General features: G+C 46.6%; 1 protein-coding gene across 4 annotated transcripts in view; it reads left to right on the top strand.

The window, feature by feature from the left end:
- Window positions 1-27,021, top strand: part of Gas7 (growth arrest specific 7) — a 240,601-nt gene that overhangs the window by 92,170 nt on the left and 121,410 nt on the right. The window contains exon 1 of one of the 4 annotated variants that reach the window (XM_029483459.2): window positions 22,080-22,217. The exons of 2 other annotated variants lie outside the window; for them this stretch is intronic. In XM_029483459.2, the coding sequence (XP_029339319.1) occupies window positions 22,188-22,217 (30 nt within the window). In that variant the 5' untranslated portion in view covers window positions 22,080-22,187. Of the gene's footprint in view, window positions 1-22,079; window positions 22,218-27,021 lie in introns of those variants that run through there. One more of the 4 variants, XM_029483461.2, reaches the window with a different exon arrangement.

The following is a 27,021-nucleotide window of genomic DNA, read 5'->3' as shown; positions in this document are numbered from 1 at the left end:
TCTCATTGACCTCAGCAGCTTGTAAGAGGCAGGTTTATTCTCTCCTTAGGCCCAGTGCCATTTCTTACCCTACCTTTGGCCTTAAGCCTAGGGAACCCAGGACAAGCCTCAGTTCATAATGGGGCCTGGGCCAAATATTGGAACCTCTTTGCATAAAGGATAGAAGCAAAGTCTGGCTCTCAGAGCCTCAGAGGGACCAGTGTAGATCCCACTTATCACCCCAGATGCTGTCAATGCTGAATTCGTACACTCTAGAATGATTAGCTAATGACTTTGGACTTAGCTAATGCAATGCCAGAAATATGAGTCACTCCATTACAGGTGTAGACAACAGTGAGCAGTCTCTGTTGCCATGGTAACAGGAACACTGTCTTGGTCTCAAACCAGAAAGAGTCTGCTTTCAGTCCTCTAGAATGAGGATGTGTTCCACACTGTCCCACAGCTGTCCTCCCTAACGCTGCTCATCATACCATGGACTGTCGCTGTCACCGTCACCTAGACAGTTGTCCTATCATACCACACACAGCTGAGCTCCCCCTTCTTGCCACTCGCACCTCATCGTGCTCTGGATGTGCAATATGAAGTCTCAGTGACTGAATTTTTCTCCAGGCAGGGCAGGATGACAAGGTGGCAAGAGCTGGGCTTTCAAAGTCTGACAGCTTTGGCTCAAGTTCCGACTCTGTCACATGTGAGGATGTCTTTCTTCCTCAGCTGCTGCCTCTTTCTTAGTGAACGGGAGTAGGTCCTATGTCACCAGGCTATTGGAAAGACTGAGGTCAAGTGTGTTCATGTGCTTGGCACATCTCTCAGGAAGAGGTAGTTCTCTTGAGTTCTGTCTCCCTGAAGTTCCCCTGGGGAAGTCAAGTGCCGTGAGAGACAACTGTGCCCAAGACAGAAGCCGATAATTCTGAGCTCTCGACCACGGGTCTGGTGAACCTTAGCTGGTTGGATGATGTGTCAGTGAAGCATTCTTGGAAAGGTAAACTTCAGGAGCTGATTCTGCTTGACATCAGCAAGTGGGAGTTACTCTCAGAAACTGGAGACTGGGGGCAGAATCGGGGTACTGGGAGAGCTACTCAGATAAAAACCAGGCGCTCAGCTGTGGAAGGCGAGGCAGTGGGCGTGGCGGGACTGACAGCAAAGGCAGTGGTTAGGTTGGCTGACTGGCTGAACTCTGGGCATATCTTTTCTGACCCAGGCTCATGGTTCAGAGGGTCTGCACAGAGCATCAGAGGCACAGGACACATGCCTTCCCTTTGGAACCCCCAGGGGCTCCTTTAGGCTAGTTGTGGGGTTGAGGCTGGCACCTGGAACCACAACCACAGAGAAATAGCCCATGGGGGAGAGGTAATTTTCCTAAAAAGGAATGAGGAACGTATCCTTGGCAGCAGCAGCAGAAGACTGTCAGATCTTGGAAGAGCGAACTGGACTTCTTTTCCGAGAGGGGGAAACTTGGATGAGGTGAACTTATAAGACCATTCTGTTTCTAATAGGAGGAGTCTAGTTATTAAAGGGGACAACACGTTCTCTGGGGAGAGATAAGAATTAACATTGTTAGCCACTTCTGTTTCTCCTCCTTCCCTTAAAACTTGCTACCCCCCAGCTGTTGAAAAGTACATTTAATTTTTAGCAACATACTTATAGAAAATTAGAGACAGCAAATGTACCTGCTCCAAAACCTGCAACCTGTATCTTTAAGATCAACTCGACAGGGCTATAGTTTTCAAGAAAAGAAAGTTCATTTTGCATGTATAGATGGCTAAGCTGTGTGGCAGATGCATGCCTATAATCCTGGGACTTGGGAGGCTGAAGCAGGAAGATCATGGATTTGAAGCTAGCCTGGGAAAAACAACCCCCAGACATTAGCACATATAGGTGAACGAGTGGACAAATGTGCAGGCCATCATAACTAGCATTTGAGAGATGGGACAGCCATCCCTCGGTACCACAGGGAACTGGTTGGGCTCCCCCAGGGTTCTAAAATCCGATAATGCTCAAGTCCCTTAAACAAAACAGTATCATATCTTCATATAACTTAAGCACATCCACCAGTCTAGTCTGAACCACCCAGGGATTATTTACAGCGAATGTAGCATAAGTGCTACATAAATCATTGTGGTGCTGTAGCGTTCAGGGAATAATTACCAAAGCCTACATGCTCAGTACAGATGCAACTTATTTCCTGAATGTTTTCAGCTCTCTTCTGGTTGAGTCCTGAATGACTTGCTCATGTCAGGTGCTTTCCCAAGTTCTCATTTGCTGTCATTTTTACCTCTTCTGTTCCTACCTGTCTCCCAGGTCACTTTTTTTGCCTAAAGATTACATTTGTCTGTTCTCGAATTTCATAGAAATGGGTCATGTAATTGAGTTTAGAGTCTTTTGTACTAGACGATGTCTAAAATTGATTCTGAGAATTTCCTATTGTTGGTAATTTTTTTTAATGCTAAGTAGAGTCCCATTAGTTGAATTTACTTCAGTCTGGTTATGTTTGCCAATTGATGAATACTTAGATTCTTTATAGATTTTAGCTATTATGAATAAATCCTCTATGGACGTTTGTGTACCCGTCTATCAGACAGAGTTGTGCTCCTCTTCCACAAATACCTTGGCGTGTGACTGCTAATGACACAGTAAGTATAAAAAGTTAACTTTGTGAGAAATGGCGAAAATGGTTTTGAAGAGTATCTGCCCCCCCCAATGTGCTGGACACATGTGGCCAAATAAAAACTTTTACTTATGATACCTTCTCACCCGCACTAAGACAGATTCCCTCCCCCCACCCCCCAGCTCATTTTAGTGAATTTGGACTTGCGTTGTCCTAAAGATGGATGGTGCTGGACATTTTCCATGCAATCAGCACCTTTTCTGGATGCAGCGGGTTGCTAGCCCTGCCAAATGCCATTCAGAAATAATGCAGGACTTGGCATCAAAGACCCCTGCTGCTCCTCCTGCTGTGTTCCATTTCTCCCTCGTTCTCCTGGACGTGACCACTGTTCTGTGGTCGATACGCCTTTTCCATGAGTGTTTTCAATTCTCATTAGCATGTATACATTCAAAACAGTATTAAGCAATGTCATGTGTGTTTTGAAGCCTCCACGAAATCTTCCATTCTGTGTTTATACTTTTGCAATTTGCCCCCTCTCCCCATTCTGGGCTTTATCCGCGTTGATACAAGTAGACCTAGTTTGTTTTACCCACCGCAGAGTTCTCCAACAGGCACCTTCTACCTGCATTCCTATCGGTGGGCCTTTGAATGTTTATCCTACACTAGTCTCCTCGTAGACTCCTGTGCCCATACCTCTGGAGCTGGTACCTAGAAGGAGCATGTCCTTCGGAGATGTACATCTGGACTTTGCTAGATAGTGCCAAGCCGTTTCAGAGAGGTTCCAAAAATATATGCTGCCACCCACGGAGCGCCAGCGTTTCCACTTCCCTAGCCAAGCTCATCAGGCTGGTTTCTGCCATCTGATGGCTGGCAGAGCTGCACTATGGGATGGCCTTAGTTACATTTGCCTGTCCTTCATTGCTAATAAGGTTGGGGACGCTTCATATGCCGCTACCTCAAGTATATGTTCCCTCCCCTTAGCCTCCCATACCCACACAGCCCAACTTACCTATCACGCTAGCTTTCAATTCTTGCTTTATCAAGCATTCTCCACTGTGGTGTTTTTGCCATGAAAATTTCCACTGTAATAGAACCAAATTTACTCACATACACTTTTTGCTTTTTATGTCCTTTCTTCTCCCTAGATCACAATATGGTACATATTTTTACAAAAAAAAAAAAAATGTCAGTCTTTGGTATGTGACAGATCTTGGATCTCTGTGTAATTTCTTGGATGGTTGTTTGCCACATGGCATAGACATAATCGCATTTCACACTTGTTTCCTGATTAAGTAAGAATGTTTGATTGGAGGTGCGTGGTTTTAATCCCAACACTTGGGAGACAGAGTCAGGCAGATCTCTGTGAATTCAAGCTAGCCTGGTCTACAGAACGAGTGTCAGGACAGCCAGGGCTACCTAAACAGACCCCTGCCTCAATAACAGACAAACAAAAAAACCAAAGACTATCATTGCATTATTACTGAAAAACATTTCTTCTCTCTTCATGGATATAGTTCTTTGGGGGAAATTGGGTACTGGGGTTTGAACTGAGGCTTTGTAGGGAAATGTTTCACTACTGAGCCCTACCCTAGGCTCTTCTCACTGATGTGACGGGCATTTTGCTGTCTTTCTCACATATCTGTGGTGGACTCCTGAGCTCGGTGTTCTGTCTGGAGGGGTGGGGCTGTTTGCATACCAACTGCTCCTTGTTTTCATTATCATGGTGTTATTAGAATTCTCTGAAGGAACAGGTCCCCAATTCTTCTCAGTTGTTTCTGGGTAGTCATGACCCTCACTCTTTCCACTGAATTCTAGGACTAGATCCTTGTTCTAGGGACACCGTTTGTGATAGAAGTTGAAATGGTATTGTGATAGAAGCTGTATTTTGCTTGTTTGTTTATTTTTGAGCTTACCATCTTGCTGTGTAGCCCTAGCTGGCCTGAAACTTACTGTGTATACCCTGCCAGCTTTAACTTGTGGGTGAGCCTACCTGCTTCTGCCTCCTGAGAATGTACACTGCCGTACCTGGCTGGCACTATGTTCCCTGATTACATTGGCCTGATAGTTAAGCTTGATTGCAAGGCATATCCTTAGGCATGTCTGTGAGGGCATCTTCAGAGGAAGCTGGCATGCAGGAGAGGAACTGAGGAGAAAGACAGACCCCGACTGTGGGCGGTGCCATCTAATGTGTTGAGGGCCCAGGTGCAATGAAAGAGAAACACCAGGAGGGCCACTGAACACAGGTGTTGTCTTCCTCTTCTTCCTGGCTGCCTGCAATGGGAACTGCCTTGCCCTGCCCTGCCACACCTTCCTACCATGATAGACTGAAACTCAGAAACTGTGAGCAAATAGGTCCTTCCCTTAAACTCTTTCACTCAGGTATTTTAAAACTAAGTTTTAAAAATGACCATAGTGCCTTTCACTGTGACTTTTTTGTATATGTATATTTCTCCCTCATATTTCATTCTTATTCACCTTCTCTCTCTCTCTCTCTCTCTCTCTCTCTCTCTCTCTCTCTCTCTCTCTCTCTGTGTGTGTGTGTGTGTGTGTGTGTGTGTGTGTGTGTGTGTATAAATGCACACATTCGATCTGCATACATAGCTCATGTATGCATCACATGAGCTATGTGAAAGGAAGTTTAAGCTGCAGCAGAGACCCCAAGATGTTGGAGATGTGAGTAATGTGAGGGTGTCTGCCAAAGAAAGCTGCCAGCTCCAAAGCAAAGCCATGTGGGCTGTTCCAGGCAAATCTGTGTGGTTGGATCTGAGTGAACCTGATGGACAGAGCTCATCTCATGTCACCCTGCACTGGATGCTCAACATGGACTCCCAGACGTTACTGTTTGTCCTGTAGGTTCCAGTCTAGCCTTGGTCCGGTCCTTCCTTGATGATATCCGTTTCCCTTTTTAGAATGGGATCATCTTCTCCGTGCCACTGTTTAAGGGTGCAATTATTTTATTTTATTTTATTTTATTCTATTCTATTTTATTTTATGTTACAGGCACTTACCATTAGTATTTTGCCTTAAGTCTCACAGGAAACTTTGAACTTGGCTTTTGTCCAATGCTAGAATTTGAGGCTATGGGGACTCAGGGAGATGAACTGAATGCATTTTGCATGAGATTGGATGTGAGGTTTTTAAGGCCCTGGGACAGAATACTATGGTTTGAATATGAAATACACCCCCCCACACACAGGTTTGTCGTTAAAGGCTTACTCTCTGGTCAACGGTACTATTTTGGGAATTTCTGCAAACTTTAGGAAGGGAGGCCTATCTGGAGGTAGTCAGTCACAGAGGGATATTCTTGGGAGCTGTATCTTACCCTATCAATACCTCCTGTCTGCTTCCCATTCGCCAAGAGTTGAGTAGTCTTAGCTACACACTTATAGGAGTTTAGACGTGGCCTTCCTGTCATCACGTACACCTTCCCCAGGTATAATTCCGTTCACTACTGGTAAGCAGCATGATGGTGATGTTTGGTTATAGCAGAGTCTGGTGAATTTTCACTGCAGAGGGATCCTCTTGTAACTGGATTTCTTCTGGGCCTCTGCTCCTTTGATTTAAAAAACAAAGCAAACAAAAACCAACAAAGAAGAGAAGAATAAATAATGATGAACACATCTGGGGGAGTTCCTTCTGTCCCTTGTTCCTTCCCAGATGTTTCAGCCCACCTTTCAATTTGTCCCCAGGCACTGCCAGCCCATGTCAGTCTTTACCAGGATGGAAGGGCTTCCCAGGGCTGGTCTGAATGACAGCTGTCATCTTGAGATCTTCCTCTGAACTGTCCCCCAGTTTTCTTTGCTTCTCTGTCTTGTTTTGGGGAGTCACACCTCTTCTGATTCCTTAGTTTTCTGCCATTTTAAAAGCATTGCTCCGCTGTAGATTTCTTCAAAGGAAACGCGTCTGTTCTGAACCTGCAACCGTGGACAGTTCCTAAACGCCATATTTCAATCTGAGCTCTGGATGCCCCTGAGACAGGAGCTCTAGACTCCTTCCTGACACTGGGGGAGGGCAGGTCACTGGCTGCCAGGGTTAGAAGGGGCCTTACCTCCACATGATCCATGCCTGTGAGCCTTCCATGGCCTTTCTGAGTTTTCATATTTAAAAACCAGCTCATTTCTCTCGTCCTCCCCTGCAGTGTCCAGGGTTCCGCTTTCTCCTCCTCACCCCACTTGCGTTCTGCCGTCTAGAGCTTTATGTATTCTATAACATTGTCAACTCTTGTCTTATCTTATTTTCCTCTTTGTGGCTTTGTATCTAATTCTTTTCAAGTTCTTCTAATTGAGTTTCAGGAAAGCACAGAACTAGACAATCTGCTTCCATTCAAACATTTGAACCCTAAGTATGTATTATGTCTTTTGATTGTTGCCAGTTCATAGGAACGTTGATAGTTTCTATTAATACACCCTGAACTGCCCCATTACTTCTGACTGTTTGCATGATTTCTGGGATCTTGGAGGCAGACAATTATATTGCAGGGGGATGTCAGCAGTCTTTGTAATCTTTTTTCTTTCGTATTTCTGTTTTTCTCGGTTGTTTCTATACAGTATTTAAAAATCGATGGTCGTGAATAGCCTTTTTATTCTTGATTTTAACAGAAAAGCACCTAGTGTTTTCCATTAAGTGTGAAGTATATTGTGGTTATGATTTATGAGTCCAAAGAAATTCCCTTCTGTTCCTAACCTGTGGGGAGCTTTCATTCTCATAGGGGTACTGACTTCTTCTGCCAGATCCGGTGTTCATTCTGCATGTAGGTTAGTTAGCTTGTGCATGTGCCTACCCAGGGCAGGCAAGCTGTGAGACTTGGCAGCTACTGAAGGAGAATGGAGAGGGGAAGGGAATGGGCCATGCTGTCTGAGCCAGCGCAGAGGTCAGACTCACAGTGGGCGAGGAGCCACTTGGTGGGGGAGGAAAGCCTTAAAGAAAGAGTAAGGAAGCCCAGAGTGTGGGGGAAAGTACACGAGAGAGAGAGAGAGAGAGAGAGAGAGAGAGAGAGAGAGAGAGAGAGAGAGAGAGAGAGAGAGAGAGAGAGAGAAGTCAGGCTACCCTGAATGATTTAGAAAGGCTGGCAGACTTACATAGTTACCAAGCTGTGTGTGGCCCAGTAAGCTACTGGCCTAGTAGCAGGGATTCTGGGGCAAAAAAAATACTGTCTCATTAAAGGACTTGTATTTTGTATTTTTTGTGTTCTTGGATTTTTACTGTGTTGGGGGTAGACGGTATGTGTACGTGCATGTGTTCTATGCGTGCCTGTGGAGGTCAGAGGACAACTTTGTGGAGTCGGTTCTTGCTCCATCTTTCCATGGGTTCCACCATTGAACTCTGGCTCTCAGGCTTGTACAGCAAGCACCGGTAGCTGCTGAGACATCTCAGTGGCCCAGCCTGTGCGTATTATTTTTGTAATCCTTTAATGTGTTGAGTTTGATGAGCTTTCTGATGTTTTCACACCTCTGCGTGTCTAGAATTTGCTAATGCTTATTTCAAATTTTTACACTTTACATGCTAAGTGGGGTTAGGAGGCAGGCTTTTAAATTTCTTCTCCCGTGTTATTTTCCTTTGAAGTTGTCTAAAGTTGCTGTCGGGTGTTATAAATGGAGTTGAATGTTTTCGTCTTGATTTCTGGGCAAGACTGTTCGCCATTGTCTATTCCTTAAACATTTGCGAAAACTTAACAGGAAAACAACACAGGACTATTAAGGTTTTCAACTTAGATATTTGACCCCTGGATCAATTCCTTTGAAAGTTATCGATTTTTTGCAGGGTTTCTATTTCCTCTTGAGTCAATTTGGATGTTTTTATTTTTCTGGAAACTCATCAACAGTAACACACTGACAGTTCTGGGACTTGTTGAAAAAATAGCATCTTTACCCATTCCTGCAATACCCAGAAAGTGGAGAACAATCAAAGGCAAAGCATGCTGGGAATTTGTATTATTCTGAAGGAAAAAAAAAGAGCTATTGATTAATACTGAGTTTGAAGTCAAGTGTCCATGTTTAAAAATGTCACTGTAACCACCTACATAGTATAAATGGACTCTATAAATGCCAGGTTTGTGGAGGGAGATAGGAAATAAAATATAGTCAATATAACAAAGTTAAGGCAAGGCAGAAGGGACAAAATGCAGAGGAAAGTCCAGTTAGAAGGAAGCAGGTCTTTAGGGTGGCTCTTGGGCAGCAGTCCTTTGAAGAAGACCTGAATAGATGGATGTTCCCTTGGTACCCTATACTGAGTACTCATCATTGCACAAATCCCTCATACACCTGTGACTACCCATCATGCACCTGTTAATACCCATCATGCACCTGTGACTACCCATCATGCATCTGTGACTACCCACCATGCATCTGTGACTACCCATTTGCTGTCTTTTCCTCCTGCAAGAAGGCATATCCCTTTACTGGGCCACTTGTCTGTGGGTTCTAGGCACCTGACACAGTAAATGTTTCAGTAAGCATGATGCATAAATAGAAACAGACATGTCAATAATTTCCGAAACGCTGCTCCGCGAGGCTGACCAGCTCCAAGGAGGCAGTTGAATGTCTGGGTTGATCAATGAGTCAGGGATTGGGAGAAGTACACGCAGCCCTGAATTCAGCTGGGGAAGAGAGTCGGCATGAGATGTCTCACTCAGAAGTGCCTCTGAGCCCTGCAGCTGTCTGTGTGGCTGTTACAAATTCTATCAGCACTTCCCTGGAGGGTACACTGCATTGGTAGAATAGCCCATATGCTTGGCACTAGTGTTTCTCAAACACTAGTTTTTGTGCTCATAGCTTACTTACTGTGTTGTACTTTTTAGAATGTAGATCTGATGATAGAGGAGGCTGGAGGGGTTTGAACTTTACCTTTAGTAGAGGCTCAGTGGTGGCTTCTCTGGCTGTGCTTTATACAACAGCTACAGGCTGTCATTTGTACTTCGATTCTCCCCCTGGCACTCAGTGGGGGTTGGGGTGGGGAGAATAAGTTAAAATTTAAGTTTTTTGACTTCTTGGGTAGGGTATAACTAGCACCCAGGCCTGCATTGGCCAGAGTAAGGGTATCCCCTGTTTTTAAAACTTCATATTAGCAAGACTATGAAGCTTTCTGGAGCTCTGCCTGGGGCTGTGGGGTGGGACTCACTCCTCAGGTGGCTATACAGTGACCACCCCTTCTGAGTTTTCCTGTTTCTCAGGCTGAGCCACACAGCCTGTCAGGACATGTTGCATCCTGGGAAGCTCTGGGCTCTGAGATTCACATGCACTTGTCTTTGATCTCCGGCTCCCCCACGCGTTATCCACACAATCAAAATCCCATTTCCTTGTCTCACTTCAACTCCCTCTAGCCTGCTGTCACTCTGGTCCCCAGGCAGGAATGCCGCCTTTTGTTTTTTTATATCAACTGCCAGCTCTGGGAAGCCTTGCTTGGTACACTAGGGATGATGACACAGATTGAAGAGTGACACTTTCTTCTTTTTATTTTAGTTCCTTGTGTTTAGACAAATGACAGAGAACCAGTAGGAAGTGCCTTCAACTGCAGATAAGCCACAGGTACATCAGTCCTGGGGCCTTGACACCACCCTTACAAGTCCTGTTGTCTGGGCCTCCTCAGTCCTCACTGTGGCTCCTGCTCAGGAACAGCAGTGGTGATCAAGCTCTTCTTTACCTCATGGCTCTGTGGAGTGGCGTGGAGGGGTGGGTGACGGTTGGGGATGTGTGCTTATGGGCTTCAAGCTGCTTTTGCCAGGAAGCAATGGAACTTTCTGAGGCTGTGTTTCCGTTCCAAGGCTTCATAGAAAGCTTATTTTCCACCACAAGATCCTCTAGCATGGCAGGGAAAGCTGTCATTTGAACACCCCTGGGGCTGTCTCCAAGCCTTGAGCAAAGAAACCTGTCCTGGATCTTCTCTGGCCGCACTGTCTGCCAGTGGAACCTTTGGCCAATTCAGGGTCGGCAGAAGTGATGTAGTATTAGGAGACAGCCAGAGAGAAGGGGTCAGGGCTCTGACGCCAGGTCCTTATTCCGTACATAAATGTTGCAAGAGACCCTGGGCTGTGGTGGATCTGCATGCTGGGATGTCATAGAGCCACACCCTTTCCTGATTTCTCAAGCCTAGCACTATAAATATAATGTGAGCTCAGCACAGATCTTATAGTGTCCTGCTTATCCACAGCATCCTAAATTACCATAGTAGACTGTTTTGGGTCCAACTCGTAAGTGTAGAAATCTCATCACTTGTCCAAGGAGATGGTGGAGCCAGGAGTCCAACCTAGATCCATTCACTTCTAAAGCGGCAGCACTCAGTCACCTGGTGGCCCCACTCTCCTTTGGTGTCCATTGACTTGCTGACTGGAAGCGCCCCATTGAATTGCCTTCAGTGAGAGTCACTGGCCCAGTTGGATCACTCCTCAGAGTTCAGGGCTGAACTAGTAGGGATTCTAAATGCCAGGCCAGATCATTCAAGGTATCCTGTTAGGATGGGGAAGTCCCCTTTTCCTTAGAGGAAAAAGGTGTAATTCTATCTCCTCTGTGTTCTTCTGCTACATTGACTCCCATCTTCTAGATCACACCTATTCATTCTGCCTCTCTCCCTCTCCCTCCCCCTCCCCCTCCCCCTTATGTTGCTGCTATTTTCCTTTGCAAAAGTCTAGCTGATAACCTGGCAAGCAGAGCCCAAGGAACCAGGAGATAGAGATAAACAACATCAAATTAGAGAGTGGTATAGCAGGGTGGGGCAGCTGACCCAGGCCAGCGCTGACCAGGAGGGGTCTGGGGTTGAGGAGTAGGGCACAATAGGGCACACAGGAAGCCAGGAAGCCCTGCCAGGCTTAGTGAGCCAGACTGGACAGGCTGGAGAGTAGCTACAGTATGTAGCAGTTTTTCTCTGCTCTGCTTCTTCTTTGTACACACTGTCTGCCGATGGAAGCTTTGGCCAAGTGGACCAGAGTTCCCAAAGTGCCGTGCTAAGGCACACTTAGATGACGACTATTGTGTGAATCTGGCCTGCTCTCTCAGGGGTCACCTGTTGAAGGCTTAGTTCCCAGCCCGTGGTCCTATTAGCAGGCAGTAGAGTCTTCAGGATTGATCTGGAGCCCAGGGGAAGTTAGCCCATCTGGGACCTACCATGGATCGAGATATTGGGACTCCAACCTTTCCTTCCTCTTTCCCTAGTTGGTCTCCTAATGATCACCAGGTGAGCAGTTTTCTCCATCACTCCTGCCAAGATGCTCCCTGCTCCACAGGACCAAGAGTTATGGAGGAAAAACCTCTCAGGCCATGAACCAAATTATACCTTTTTTTTTTTTTTTTGTCAAAGTATCAGAAAGCTAACATAATCATGTATGGGTAAGATGTTCAGTCCCAACACTTCTATGGAGAGAAGTCTTTTCCTTTGTGTTTCCTCAGTGTTCATGATTGTGGTAAGGCGAGGGCTCTGACTGGAGCTGGGTGACAGATGCCCTAGCAGCCAGCAGCAGCTAGCGAGGGCGAACATCCTTGCTAGATTTTCATTGTAACCATTTTAATGGTTACTACATGTTTCTAGCAAATGTCACTAATTTCCTATTTGAAGGTAAACATAACACTTTATTTTCGACATTCTTTAAAGGAAAAAAAAGCATGAGTCCATTAGCAAAGAAGAAAGCTATATTGAGTTTGCTGAAAATTATAATGGTGGTCAAAGGAAAGACAGGCTCTTGGAAGTAAGTGAATCTAGGGGTTAAAGGTCACTGGTCAAATGGACCAGAGTTCAAACCTGTTGACAGCGTGACTTTGGGCAAGTCATTTCATGTATTCTCGCTATGGGTGACTCCATCATAAAACAGTGATATTAATAGTAAAGCAAGCTTCTTGGGTGTCAAGTGCTTGGCCCAGTGCCTGGCAGTCATTGTCAGGGGTTGTTGTTGCTACATAAAATTCTCATCCTCATGACATACTGACCCCGGAGGCTGGCATTCCTGGACTGACAATGGGCAGAGGCCAGCCGTGGACCTGGGAGCTTTGTGGAGAGTATGCACTCTGTCAACGGCATTCCAGAAACTGCCATCTGTGTAGAATTTGCTATGAGGATTTAGGCAGCCAGGGGCCAGACAGCAGGGGAGGGCCATTCTGCGGTGCATTCTACCGCTGGAAGGAAGAGTAGCTGGCGTAGACGCAGATGGGGTGGCTCAGTGGATTATGGTGATTGCTGCCAAACCTGATAACCTGGGTTCAGTTCCCAGTACCCACATGTTAGGAGAGAACCAACTCCAACAAGTTGCCCTCTGGCTTCCATGTGCAGACCATGGCATGTACATCCTTCATGCTAAGTGAATAAATAAGAAAGAAAGAAAGAAAGAAAGAAAGAAAGAAAGAAAGAAAGAAAGAAAGAAAGAAAGAAAGAAAGAAAGAGAGAAAGAAAGAAAGAAAGAAAGAATTAAAGAAACCTGTAAAAAGTGTCGTTAGCATATCTGATCCTGCTTTCTTTAACAGGCCAGTTTGTGATATCACCCCTCACCTAGTGTTTGAGAAGTTTTCACTATTTCCCAGTGATGGCAGTGGTCCATCTCGTAAACTATTCCTATACACGTACTTGATGCCAAGCACCTGCTTTGCTTCTGAGAACCTGCAGCGTGGCTACATGCTAGGCTCACGGCGCCTGTGTAACCAGCCCCTAATAATAATTCCGGACCCTCGGGTTAGAGTAGATTGTTCTTGGGTAAGAGGACACATTACACGGGCAGGAGGATCTGAGTTCAGAGTCTCAGCAACAAAATGAGCCAGGCATGGCCACCTCTGTGTTTTGTTATCTCAGCTCTGTGGGAGGAGGAGACAGGAGGATTTCTGCAACTGAGCTCCAGGCTCAGTGAGAGACCCTGGCTCAAGGAAATAAGGCAGAGAGCCATAGAGCAGGACACTTGATGTCCTTTTCTGACCTCCTCCTGTGTGTGGAGGGTTGGGGAGGGGGTGGCAAAGACTGGATCTGGGGACTCGTGAGTTTCCTTAGTAGACAGTGATTACGATTACACATTCTGTCACAATCACTGCTGGGGGAGTTCAGCATGCCCCACATGACTCTATCTGCTGGGAGAAATTCCCTGGGGAGGACTCTAGAACTCAACTCATTTACTCGAGGATTTGCCTCTGTCTCCACAGCCCTTCAGAGAGTTATTTTGTATCCTGTTGTTGAAATAGCCCTTAGCCAGGAGCAGAGACATGTGTTGAATCTTATGAGTTCTATTAGCCAACCATCAAACCCAGGACTGGTCTAGAGGACCCACAATATTCCGTCTCAGATTGAGACCAACCTTGGCAACAGCAAAAGGCCTTCCTGAACCAAACAGGAAGAGGTGCCACAAGGCAAGTGCTGCTCCTGAGAAGGGCCAGTCTCTCAATAACATATAAGGTGGGGCTTGCCTTTTCGGGATTCTGGTGTGATATGGCTTCACTTCTCACTGAACAGGAGAAGCAGGAGGCCCTGTTGGGGCTTTTCACACATGGCTTATGCCTCAGCTGTGACTCATACTAAAAAGTGCTGAAGGATGGCGAACACTCTTAGTGACCAGGGTGAAGGCAGTGTCAGAGACGCCACACCCTGGTCATTAGTTGCCTGTAACCATGACTACCATCTGAGATAGTGTCAAGATTAAGGAATGTTGAGATCTGCTTCCCTCCAAGGGACCTGACTCACTTAAGAAATGTACTTTCAAACAGGGTACAGAATACCAGGAAGGGTTTAGGACCTGACCCCACCCCACTTGAGCCAGGGTCTTGAAAGCAGAGCTATACAGACAAACAAACAACCCTGCTGTGACAGAAGAACAGGACAGGACTAGGAAGTTTGCAGACACCCTTGGCTTAAGATTGGAGGTAGAGTTGTCAGGTTGTTCTGTGGGGTGGCCTCTGTTCAGACTTTCCTCTAGGTGGTCGGGAAGAGACTTAGAGAAGTGGACCCATTTGACTGGTTGGAAAACTGAGGGAACTAGAGTTTAACAGGAGACAGAGGAGACCCAGCTGGCATGGGATGGATGCTTGATTCTATCAGATCTCACTAGAACAATCTAGTAAGGATGATGGTAGGACCCAGAGACAAGAGCAGGAACTATGGCATGCAGCAGTATACATAAAAGCAGGGCAATGCTTCATGTCCATCTGCCCAATTAAATCGTACCACTGTGTAACTTAAAACAGCATCTCTATTATTTCTGTTGTCATGGGGACTGCCTATTCCAGATATTGTCCAGAGAGATCAAGTGTCTTGCCTAAGCCAGGTGTGGATTTGAACTCAGCTCCCAAGTTCATAGTAGTTGTTGCCAGTACTTTGCACGGGGTTGGTTAGCTAGACAGGTCACGACAGTGTCATGCTCTAATATCAGTGTTCTCCTAGGCTTTAAGCCTACCCTTTTTTCACTAATAGACGTGAAATGAATAGAAAACTACTTAAAAAGTGAACCTCTTAGGCCACCCACCTCCTCGTGTAGGGTTCATCTTAGTGCTGCAAGCATTCCGGGAACCCCCTGGTTTTCTACACTTTGGGAAACCCCAGTTCACAGTCTTTGTTTCCTCTGTAAACCACAGAGAAAAGCTATCAGCCAGGCGTTTCTGCACCACCATTCCTCAAAGCCATTTCTGTCCTCAGAGCATGTAAGTCCTGAAGCTGACACGCACCGTCTTCAGGTTCAGCTCAGAGTTGAGACTGTTGGGAGGTGTTCCTCAGCACATGTCGATGAGGATCTACATTCAGACAGCAGCCTGACTCAGTGTGGTTGGCGGTGGGGCAGCTGATAGTGGCTCTCACAGATCTGTCTTTGCTTAATAGCCAGAAACATGAATTTTTGTTTGTTTGTTAGAAGAGGTCTTAGCAGATGTACTACATACATTAAGGCTCTTGAAACTGCCCTGGGTTATCTTGGTAAACCTTGATGTTATCACAAGTGTCCTTGGCAGGGGGCTGAGGTTGAGATAGGAGTTCAAATGGTTAAGGAAGAGCATGCCCAGGAAGCCAGAGGCTGACACAGCAGTAAGAGGAGCGAGCAGCCACCAGGAGCTGAAGGAGGCAAGAACTGAGTTCTATCACTTCTTAGTGGACGTCCTACTCAAGTTGACTTTCCAGGAAAAAGGGTTTTCCAGCTTGATGTAACTGAACATTCCCTGGAAGTTTAGCTTCAGACAAGGTTTGATCAGGTAGCTTAGCAAATGTTAGCACACTACAAAGTTTTTGCCCTTGCTTCTTCCTTCTCTTCTCTCCATCCCTGTCTTTTCCATTGACTCTATTCCTTGGTGAGCTGTCTGCAAACCCCACCCTCAACCTTCAAGCTTGCTTGTCATCATAATACCTCTTTTCCCTAATAATTCCAACCAGGGTCTAAGGATTCATTCTCATAGGTCTGTCTTGGGTCATGGACACATCATTGAAATCGTTGCTCTGGCCAAGGCACAAGATCTCCTAATTACCCAAGCTGAAGCCATTGGTCCCAGAAACTGTGAGCATTGAAAACAGAAACTTGTGGATCTCTTACCAGTGGGGTTTATACATGATCACCAGTGGCAGGGAGATGCTGCACAGATCTGGATGTTACAGGCTGCTTCTGGTCTCATGGCTGCAAACCCCGATAAGATGCCTTGGGATCCCACAGTGGCTTCTACACCACCACACAGATTGTCCTGGCTATTCAGGAGACCCCAAGCCATGTTCACCTCTACTCCAGTCTCTGCTGACAAGGGAGTCTCCCTTCATTTGTTGGGGAATCCTGCAATAGTAGCAGCTGCCATCCTGCGGGGGGGGGGGGGGGGGCGGCAGGCATCCATTTGAAAGACCCATTATCAAAGCATCTTTGAACTTCTGTTGGGCTTATGTGACTAATGTTGGGTGTGGGGAGGGAGGCCTGTGCTGGGAGAAGGGAGAAGGAAGCATGGGCCAGCACTCTCTTACAATAGGGCGTTCTTCGGCACTGTCTCTGTGGGGAGTGGGGTCAACTCACTGGACAGGCCCGAGCAACAAACAAAGGAGCTGCTGTGGCTGGATGAGAAAAATAGAAATCTGAAAAGACTTCCTGCCCCCCTTCATCTTGCACCCCTCTCCCCTTATTCTTGATTGCAATTGGGCATGCTCAGCCTGGAGTCTAAAGGAAGCCTTTGGCCAGGGAGGGTGACCATTTGTCAAGCTGTGTTCCATGGTGGGCAAGAGGGTGCCATGGTGGACAGGGGAAAGGCTGAACAGAGTTTTAGAACCAGGTACACAAGGCCCGGCCTTCGGTGTGATGTCTGATGAACCTGGGCTACAGCTCTGACAAAGTCCCTGGGCCACCTGGGTTCCCATCCTGTGTTCTCTTGTGCATTCGTATCCTAGCACAAGCAGTTGAACTGAAATCTGAACTGATTTCTCAGCGAGCTGCCCATGACTGTAGAACCCAGATGGCTTCAGGTGACCTGCAACAAGTGAGGACATGACAACTAAATGACATAATGCATGGAAGTGTTTAGGACACAAGCTTATTGTCCTCCCCAAACTGAACTGTAGCTGCCTGTGGACCCCTGAGACATCAGGGCCAAGAAGGGTTCCCAGTACCGCCCACCCAGCAGATTCACTCAAACACCCAGTGCCCTGTGCAGTAGATACCTTGGCGCACATGGTCATTTGTCTCAGGGTATCTCAGAGGTGTCAGGCTTTCCTGGAGTTATTGTCTCTGTGGTTTGGAGCAGAGGTGGTGGTGTTGGCAATGTTGCTGCACAGAAGTCAAATAAGTGATTCCCTGTGCCCTACAGAGGGAGTGGAAGGGGAATGGGTTATAGGGACTCTCCTGGGGTAAGAGCCCTTGGGGACACACACACACACACACACACACAGAGAGAGAGAGAGAGAGAGAGAGAGAGAGAGAGAGAGAGAGAGAGAAATCAACAGAAGTATCCCGATCCTTCTGCCTATCACAAGATGGGCGTGGAGAGAGCAGGCTCTGACTTTCGGCAGATTGACAGTGAAGTGGTGTCAGCAGGCCCTGCCTGGCTGTTACTTTAGGGGAAACCCCACTACACTAACATTGTGTCACAGTTAGTTTCAGCTGTCAACTCGACACAACCCAGAGTCACCTGGGAAGACTGAATCTCAACTAAGAAATTGCTTCCATCAGACTGGCCTGTAGGCACGTCTTCTGGGTGGGGGTCGGGGAGCATTTTCTTGCTGACGTTGGAGGCTGCAGCCTGCTGTATGCAATGCCTGGGCTGTGTAATAAAGGTAGTTGAGCAAGCTAGTAAACAGCATTTCTCTGTGGTTTCTGCTTCAAACTCCTGCTTTGGCTTCCCTGGATGATGGACTGTAACCTGTAAGCCCAATAAACCCTTCCCTCCTCCCCAAGTTGTTCTTGGTCCGTATGTTACTGCAACAACCCAGAAACCAAAGTAGCATTCCTGGAGTCACCCTTCCCAGCACCTTCTTGACCCGCTCTGGGAAATACAGCCAGAGACAAAGGCACAGGGCCAAAGTTTGTTTTTGTTAGGGATGAAAGATGCATCCTTTCTGGGTGCTTCTCCTGATGTCCTGAGAGCCCTGATCCTTCCCCGAGGCTGTGCTGTCTGCTATAGAACTCACCACAGAGAGGAGAAATGGTGCTTACTCAGATCCTGTGGGCCAGTGGACATTGTGAGGACTGAGATCCCTGAGTGCATCAGCTTCTGGAAGCTCAGCATGTCTGGAAGAGGGAAGCCTTGTATCTTCTATGAGCTAGGAGTGCTACCCTGATCAATTACAAAATATACTTTAAAATTCTTAACACAGTGTTAAACACTCCGTTTTCACTCTGGAGCAGAGCTCTGAAAGTCTCTAAAAGTTCCAAGAGTGAGCTCTAGGGAATGGATTTGAGTCAGGGTCACTGGGAGCTAACTGTGTCCTTGGTGGTAGGCTGCACTAGTGTTTATAAGCCTTGGTGTGTTGATACTAGGGATAGAGTTTATCTGTGTTGATAGATTGTTTGTCGGGTTCTGATGGTGGTGGTTTTGTTTGTTTGTTTGTTTGTTTGTTTTTCCCAGGACAGTTGATGCTAGCCTCCAACTCAATATTCTCCTGCCTAAATCCCCCAAGGAGTGCATGCTTATACCACCATACCTAGTGATGTTGTAGGGTGTTTTAGCAGCGAAGCCAAGCACCCTCCGGTGTCAGGCACCATAGTTTCCATTCCCATGGGCACTTGTATGTTGTGGGTTACATAAGAAGGACTCATGCTGTGGGTGGAATTACAGTTGCAAATCAATTGGCCTTGAACTGGCCATAGAACACTTGGTCGGGCTCAGCATGACCATTGGGGCCCTTAGATGTGGAGCAGAGATGACAGTGTGAACGGGGTTTAATCTGCCATGAATGGCTTTCAAAATGCAAGAAAGGCCCTGGCCGAGGACTGGGCATCATTCAGAGACAAGACAGCCCCCAGGGGGAGTGCAGTCTATGACCTTGACCTATGATCCTCACAGGGGCTAAAAGAGTGTTGTCCCAGGACACATGGAGACTGCTGTAGCAGCCCTGGGAGCTAACCCAGCCAGCACCACTGTGACAACTGATAAATGTCTACATGCACCTGAGGGAGTAGGTAGAACTACCCTGGTTCAGAAATGCTAGCTACCCAGAGTGCTGTATTGTTTCCCTAAAAATGGAGAGGAAGGAGTTCTCTGTGTACCATTCAAGGAGACTGGGGGAAAATGGGTGTCCCCACCCAGTTCAGCTAACTCTGTGAGGAGGGAAAGAGGGTGGGTGCCAAAGCTGACCCCACTCCCAACTCTGTGCTTCTGGGACTATAACTCTATGTCTTCAAGGATGGCATTCCTGTCTGGGCTTGTACATCTTTTGATGGAACTAGAAAAGAAGCCAAACTGTCTTTAGCTATGCTATAAAAGAGAATATATATAAAAACCTCAATAAAACACTGAAATGTCAGTCACAGCAGGATTGGAGTCAAGACCTCCACAAGGAGAGCCAGAGAACAGGCAGGGTGCCCTTGGGACAGTTTGTGGGAGTCATAGGTGGGGAGGAGAGGCCAGGGAGCCCAGCCTGTGCTGCAGGCCACCAAGCCTGGGCTCTGGGCCAGGGACATAGCCCCTGGTTTCTTGGGCCCAGCCCTGTGCTGTAATTCTGTTTATTTCATTGAATATTAAATCCATATGGTTCTGATTTAATCCTTTTGGCCATCATCTTGGCGTGGCTTTGGAGCCAACAACCACTCGAAGTGCCTTGGAATTTGTTCTGGGGAAGGTGGGAAGCTGTGCTCTTCCAGAATCCAGGGGGTAACCACAAGGCTCACGTTTGATTTGAGGGGGCAGTCTCCAGGAGTCCAGGGAGGAAGATAAATGAATGAAGTTGGTTCTGATTCTGGTCCAGGACCCCAGGCTGGGTCTAATGGGGAGAGATTTTGGACCTTGAAGTAGATCTGCATATCAGAGGGCTTCTCTTTGGGTCTCAGCGTAGGCCACAGGTGTGCTTAGTGCCAAGCATCCCTGTATCTCCTGCTTCTTCTAGGTGGTCACATGTGAGCTATAGGCTTTGCTTTGCTTTGTTGGGTAGCAGCTGGCCATATCTGGAGCGAATGAGGGTTTGCAGCGTGACCTGACTTGACGATTCCATAGCGGGCTTGTCTGGTTGGTTCCAGCTGCTGTACTGAGGTCAGCAATTATCAGCATGCACTTGAACCACATGCCCCCAAGGTTATTCAGATATGGACCGACCCCACTTAGGAGTCTCTGCTTTAGGAAGTCTGAGGGGTCCCAGAGCCTGCATTTTCTAGTAGATTCCCCAGTGAGGTAATAGTGCTGCTGGTGAAACACACTTTAGACTGTTTATCCAGAATCAAAATAGTGTATATCAGATGAAAAACAACACAGATAACACATGTGAACATGGGTTACCTGCTTAGGGGTGAAGACCCCTTCTTAGAGCTGAATACTGTATGTTACCAACTGTCATTTTTTTTACCCCAAGGTGAAAATAATATTTTCAGCTATCATATAATAAAAGTGAACTTTTTGACATATAGTCCTAAAAATTATTAACACATATAGATTCATATAGCTACCCCAAAAGCCAGGATGTAGAAACTCCATCACTTCCAAAATGTCCCTCCTGAAAGCTTCAGGCCAGCCTAGTCTATATATCAAATTCTAGGCCAGCCAAGGCTACATAGTAAGATCCTACCTATTTTTTTTTTCTTTCTGCATGCCTTTTTCATACATACCTCCCCCATCCAAACCCCTGGCACCTTTCCCAACCTCTTGGCTTTATCTGAGAATGTCACATGAAGGGAACAGCACACTGTGTGACATTTGACCCAGCTTCTTAGCTTGTGGAGACTGTGTTCAGTCAGCATGAGGCCTATGGTTGAGATGCAAAAAAGGTCTGGAGTTCAACTGTTTCTTTCAAAGGCAAGACCAAAGCAACTCCCATTAGCCTCCATGTCTTAATGGTTCTGTTTCTCCCCTCAGGCCTTTGGGGGGGCACTTAAGATCCAAATTCTAGTCAGTACTCTTAAGATTCTCGAATCAGACTTTGCGTGCGTGCTTGTTTTTATTTCTTACGGGTGAACAACTAGAGCAGGCTTGCCAGGTCTGATGGCAAGTGTATGCTTAGCATGATGGGAAACCGCCACTCTGCTGTTGAGTGCCCACATCACGTTGCATGTCCTGGGCCACATTTGAAGGTTCCTGGTACTCTGTAACCTGCATCAACCCTTGGAACCAACAGTCTTCTTTATTCAAGCCTTTCCAGTTCACACTTGACTTCAGGATGAGTCTCAAAAAGTCTCAGAGACCAGCTTCACCTAGGACCCCTCTATCTGGAGGCAGTGCGCGTTCTCAGTGGCTGGGCGGCTTAAACTGTGGGAGGTCATCCCATGCTTTAAATGTAGGAACCAAGAACTTCTGTGTTTCAGTGGGGCTTCCGTTATGTCCAAGAGGAATATTAAACAAGAGGGAAAGATACACATCCCAGAATCAGGGGTAGAAGGCTGTAGGTTGCTCCCCTCTACTGTGTACACACTTAATATTTTAAACTGGAGGTTCCAGGGGATAGAGTAGCTTGACAAATGACATTCAGCTGACAGGTGGCCTCTTGACTCTGCTTAAGGCAGACAGCGGCAGAAGGGCACCTTTGTTTCTAGAAGCATCCTGAGTAATAACACACAGGTTTCTTCTCTATGGAACTTAATGTGTTGAGCATTTGCATTTTGATATACCTGGGCGAGATACTTAAGCAGCCTTCCTGCTTGGCTTCAGGTCTGTCTACCCCAGGTGGGAGCTGGCTTTAGGAAGGAACCTGTGCAGCCAGCAAGGCCTCAGCTGACACCAGAGTGGGTGACTTAATGGAGAAGGAGATGCCTAAGAACAGAATTCTTCTCTGGAGGCTGTCCCACCCCTCTCGAGGGAAGGAGCCCAGCTGTCCTGGAAGGCTGTGGACATGCTTTTCCGATTGCAGAATACTTCTCTTTCATTTTGAATATCATTTGTTTGGTTGCCACGGCAACGTCAAAGGCTCTATTTTAATGCTAACCTGCGTGGTTGCAACTTTCTATATATAAATGCTGCTTTGCACACTGAATTAGCGGATGCCACAGGGAAACCGTGGCTATGGGGACTGTGGCAGAAAATGACCAGCCTGTCAGATGTGTATGAGGACCAACTGCTGGACTGAGGTGAGTGGAAATCCTGGCACTTCTTCAGTCATTCTTCAAACAGATGCCCCAGGCTAGGAGGAGCAGGTACAGCTGCTGACCGGCCAGCTCCTGAAGACAGAGAAAGCTTCCTTGATTATCTGCCTGAGCTAGGAGTGGACTCTGCTTCGGATGGACTTTGGTGATTCTCTGCTTTCTCTGGTCCTTATGACTTTAGGAAGTCTGGGTTGCACAGTGACCAAGGTTCCAAAATGCAAAGGAAGCCACTCACATAGGATAGGTACCTGAGATGGAAGTGTTACTGGCTTCTATGGACTTATTTCCATTCTCTGATTTGAATCTTTTTTATTTCTTCATTCCATCATGTGGCCAGTCTGTAGAGGCTCTCACTGGTGCGGTGGAGTACTCAGGGGAAGCCTAAAAAGATCTTTGGGAAGCAACTGGTATCATTCCCCCTTTTGAGAGAATAGAGAGGTGACATGTTCTAGCACAGGTCACACAGCAAATGGGGCAGGAAAGTCGGAGTTCTGTGCGGACCCTCTGACTGTTCAGAGTCACTTTGTGAGCTTTCTGCCCTGAGGTCAGGGCAGCATATGGAGCGCACACATCAGTCAGGGGAGCTGCAAAAGGGAAATACAGTCAGGAATATGCCTTTCTCTGCTCGACTTGGAGAAACATAATGAGCACACGGTTGTATAATGAGGTCCAGAAGACAGCCTTTGAGAAAAGGCATGAAGTTCAAGTGCAGAAAACTTGTATTTATATGGATTCATGCACTTTCTACGTGGGACAGTTTTGCCATGGACAAATTTTTCTGAGGCTTCATTTCCCTAGGGACGCACAGAAACTGTTGAACATCTTCCCACGGCTTTGCAATGAGTTGGGTCACAGTAGGGGTGACCCCATGGAGGACAGAGCTAGGATATAATAGGGATGTGTGACGGGTCTGAGGACAGCATGCTTTGCAAACCTCAGGCATCCACAAGTGTCAGGCTGCAATCCTATTCTCCAGTAGCTGACATGGGAGGATAATGGCTGAGCCAGAGCTCTCCTTGGATCTCCTTTCTCTTTAGTATGATGCAGCACACAGGGCAGTGGCACGGCTAGAGTATCGCCTTTTGGTGCCAGCTCCTATAATATCAGACACAAGCAAATATCTCAAAGGTCTAGGTCTGAAGACATCGATCCCATTCATTCTGTTGCTTTGTGTGAGATTGGCTCTCATTTTGCTCAGGCTGCTCTTACACTCTAGAACTTAAGTGATCTTACTGCCTCAGCCCACTGAATACATGGAAGAACTTCAGGTGCATGCTGCTGCACCCTGCCTGCAATCTCACCCCTATATCTCCCTCCTCATTTCCCTCCCTCTATCTCTCTTCCCCTCTCTCCCCCTATCTTTCTTACAGTATTTCAAAATATAAGCCAGACTGGAATCTACATTTCTCCTGTCTCTGTCTCCCAAGTGCTGGTCACAGTCCTGATGAGGTCAATACCCCACCTAGCTCTAAAGGAAAATATTTCAATAAAGGGAGGTTGTATCTGGGGAATCAGTGAATCTTGAGCCTTGAGTCCCAAGCCACATATTGCCTGTTAGTCAGTGTCTAGCCTGAAAAACAAAATGTCCTTGTGCTTGTAGCAAGAGTCAGTGTATATTTTAGTTCATGAAGGTTATGATTTTTTTCTGTCACTTAGCACTTTCAAAAGAAACAAAAGTTTGGATGCTGTTGGCCTTAAGTGGAAGAGTGACCAAAATGAGCCCAGGATCCCTCCAAAATGGCTGTGGATTCCCTTTCCAGTGAAACTCTGGCTCCCCAGGAGGGAGAAGGGCAGGCTTGGGTAGGATCCATGTGCAGCACCATTTGGAGAAGCCTGTGTAGAAGCACAAACAGGGTCAAGCTGGCCAGCTGGGAGATGGCTGGTCTGGTGATGGGAATGTAGTCATCTGTTCTCTTAGGTCTGCAAGCAAGAATAATAACACCTGCTGTGCCCAGGCCCCCCAGGGCTGCTCCAGACAATATCCTCAGGCAAGATACCTTGTGACCCAAGCCTGTGGAGATTTCTGTCACTGATACTCTAGACCCTGGAACACTCATCCTGTGTCCCTGAGGCCTGCAGGAGACAATTCCCCATTCCTCCTGGGAGAGTCCAATCCAACCTCCCTCCCGCTAGACTTATGTCCCCCAGTGCTGGCTTTCTCTTTCCCCTCATGTGACTTTCTGGTCTTATGATGACTGTCATCTTTCATGCATCTGCCCTCGCCCAGGCTGCTATGCCAGGCTAGTACACCTATCCTATTTTGGCATCCTCACACACCTACCTTGCTGAAAGCAGGACAGATCTTCCAGGGTCTCTTTGGCCCAAGAAAATGTGTCTGTGCTTCCCACAGGGGAAAGGTTAGACCAGGCTTGGGAGCAAGGTTCAGGAGTGGGCAGGGAACTGGTCACATATGTGCAGTTCTTAGAAACTGCCCCACTGATAGCCCACAAACTAGCATTCAGCTGCACCCACTAGGATCAGCAGTAAGAGGTCCTGGCCAGAAAGCTGGATGGCATGGGCAGCCTGAGGAAAATGGTACTCAGCTCTTTAAAACCAAAAGCATCTCTTCAAATGACAGGGTATGCAGATGGCCAACAGATAACAGCAGCAGGCACAGCTGGTGGCCAGTGGGCAAACTCAAGGGCAAAATAGTGAGATTTGCTACTTTATTGTAATTTTGATTTTTGTTTCCTATCACACACACACACATACACACACACACACACACAGAGAGAGAGAGAGAGAGAGAGAGAGAGAGAGAGAGAGAGAGAGAGAGAGAGAGTTTCTTTTAAATACTTTTGAGCTGGTCACCAACATCTTAAAATCAGCACTTTTCACACACAAAAATTCAGACTTTCAGCTTCTCTCTCAAAACTGAGAGAGAACACTGCGGTTACGCCCAGCCTGGTGTCCAGTGGGGCTCTGACATGTGGCAGCTGACTCTGTCTCCAGCGTGCCTTCCAATTTGCCTCAAGTTCCCACCACCTCTGCTGATAACCATTCTTGAGGCCAGTATGTAGTCTTATATTTCACACACACACACACACACACACACATATCCACATCAAGGATTAATGGTGCCTGTCCATAATGGGACTGTGCAGTTGACTGCAGTTGCCCCTTGGAGGCCAGAAGAGGGTGTCAGATCCCAAGGAGCATGAGTTACAAGTATTTGTGGGCCACCTAATGTGGGTTCGAGGAATGGAACTCAAATCCTCTACAAGAGCAGTGTGTGCTCTTAACCGCTGAGCCATCCATCCAGCCCCTCAATCCCTTTTTGGATGACAACAGAGTGAGTATTCTATACTTCTACCTGTAGATTTGTTGACGTAATGCTGCTGGATGTCTTAGTCTGTGTCTCTCTAATACAGCAGAGAGTAAGTAAGTTACAAAGACTAGAAATTTACTTGATACATAGTTGTAGGGTTAGGGGAATCCAAAACCATGGCAGTAGCTTCTGGTTTCGGGACTTCTTAGGGTGTCCTCCCATAGCAGAAGGCAGAAAGGCAATATAGTCTAAGAGTGATAACGTAAGAGGAGGCCAGCCCTGTTTTGTTTTTTTTTTTTTTAATTTTTAATATTTTATTACATATTTTCCTCAATTACATTTCCAATGCTATCCCAAAAGTCCCCCATAGCGCCCCCCACTTCCCTACCCACCCATTCCCATTCTTTTGGCCCTGGCATTCCCCTATATTGGGGCATATAAAGTTTGCAAGTCCAATGGGCCTCTCTTTCCATTGATGGCCGACTAGGCCATCTTTCCATACATATGCCGCTAGAGACAAGAGCTCCGGGGTTCTGGTTAGTACATCATGTTGTTCCAACATAGGGTTGCAGATCCCTTTAGCTCCTTGGTTACTTTCTCTAGCTTCTCCATTGGGAGCCCTGTGATACATCCAATAGCTGACTGTGAACATCCACTCCTGTGTTTGCTAGGCCCCGGCATCATCTCACAAGAGACAGCTATATTTGGGTCCTTTCAGCAAAATATTGCTAGTGTATGCAATGGTGTCAGCGTTTAGAAGCTGATTATGGGATGGATCCCTGGATACAGCAGTCTCTAAATGGTCCATCCTTTCATCACAGCTACGAACTTTGTCTCTGTAACTCCTTCCCTGGGTGTTTTGTTCCCAATTCTAAGAAGGTGCACAGTGTCCACACTTTGGTCTTCATTCTTCTTGAGTTTCATGTGTTTATCAAATTGTATCTTATATCTTGGGTATCCTAAGTTTTGGGCTAATATCCACTTATCAGTGAATACATATTGTGTGAGTTCTTTTGTGATTGTGTTACTTCACTCAAGATGATGCCCTCCAGGTCCATCCATTTGGCTAGGAATTTCATAAATTCATTCTTTTTAATAGCTGAGTAGTACTCCATTGTGTAAATGTACCATAATTTCTGTATCCATTCCTCTGTTGAGGGACATCTGGGTTCTTTCCAGCTTCTGGCTATTATAAATAGGGCTGCTATGAACATAGTGGAGCATGTGTCCTTTTTACCGGTTGGGACATCTTCTGGATATATGCCCAGGAGAGGTATTGCTGGATCCTCCGGTAGTACTATGTCCAATTTTCTGAGGAACCGCCAGACTGATTTCCAGAGTGGTTGTACAAGCTTGCAATCCCACCAACAATGGAGGAGTGTTCCTCTTTCTCCACATCCTCGCCAGCATCTGCTGTCACCTGAATTTTTGATCTTAGCCATTCTGACTGGTGTGAGGTGGAATCTCAGGGTTGTTTTGATTTGCATTTCCCTGATGATTAAGGATGTTGAACATTTTTTC

Source organism: Mus caroli, unplaced genomic scaffold (assembly GCF_978045245.1).
Source record: "Mus caroli unplaced genomic scaffold, Mus_caroli_1 scaffold_13, whole genome shotgun sequence".
NCBI classification, from domain to species: Eukaryota; Metazoa; Chordata; class Mammalia; order Rodentia; family Muridae; genus Mus; species Mus caroli.
The sequence above is the reverse complement of the archived record's forward strand: the minus strand, read 5'-3'. Positions and strand labels throughout refer to the sequence as shown.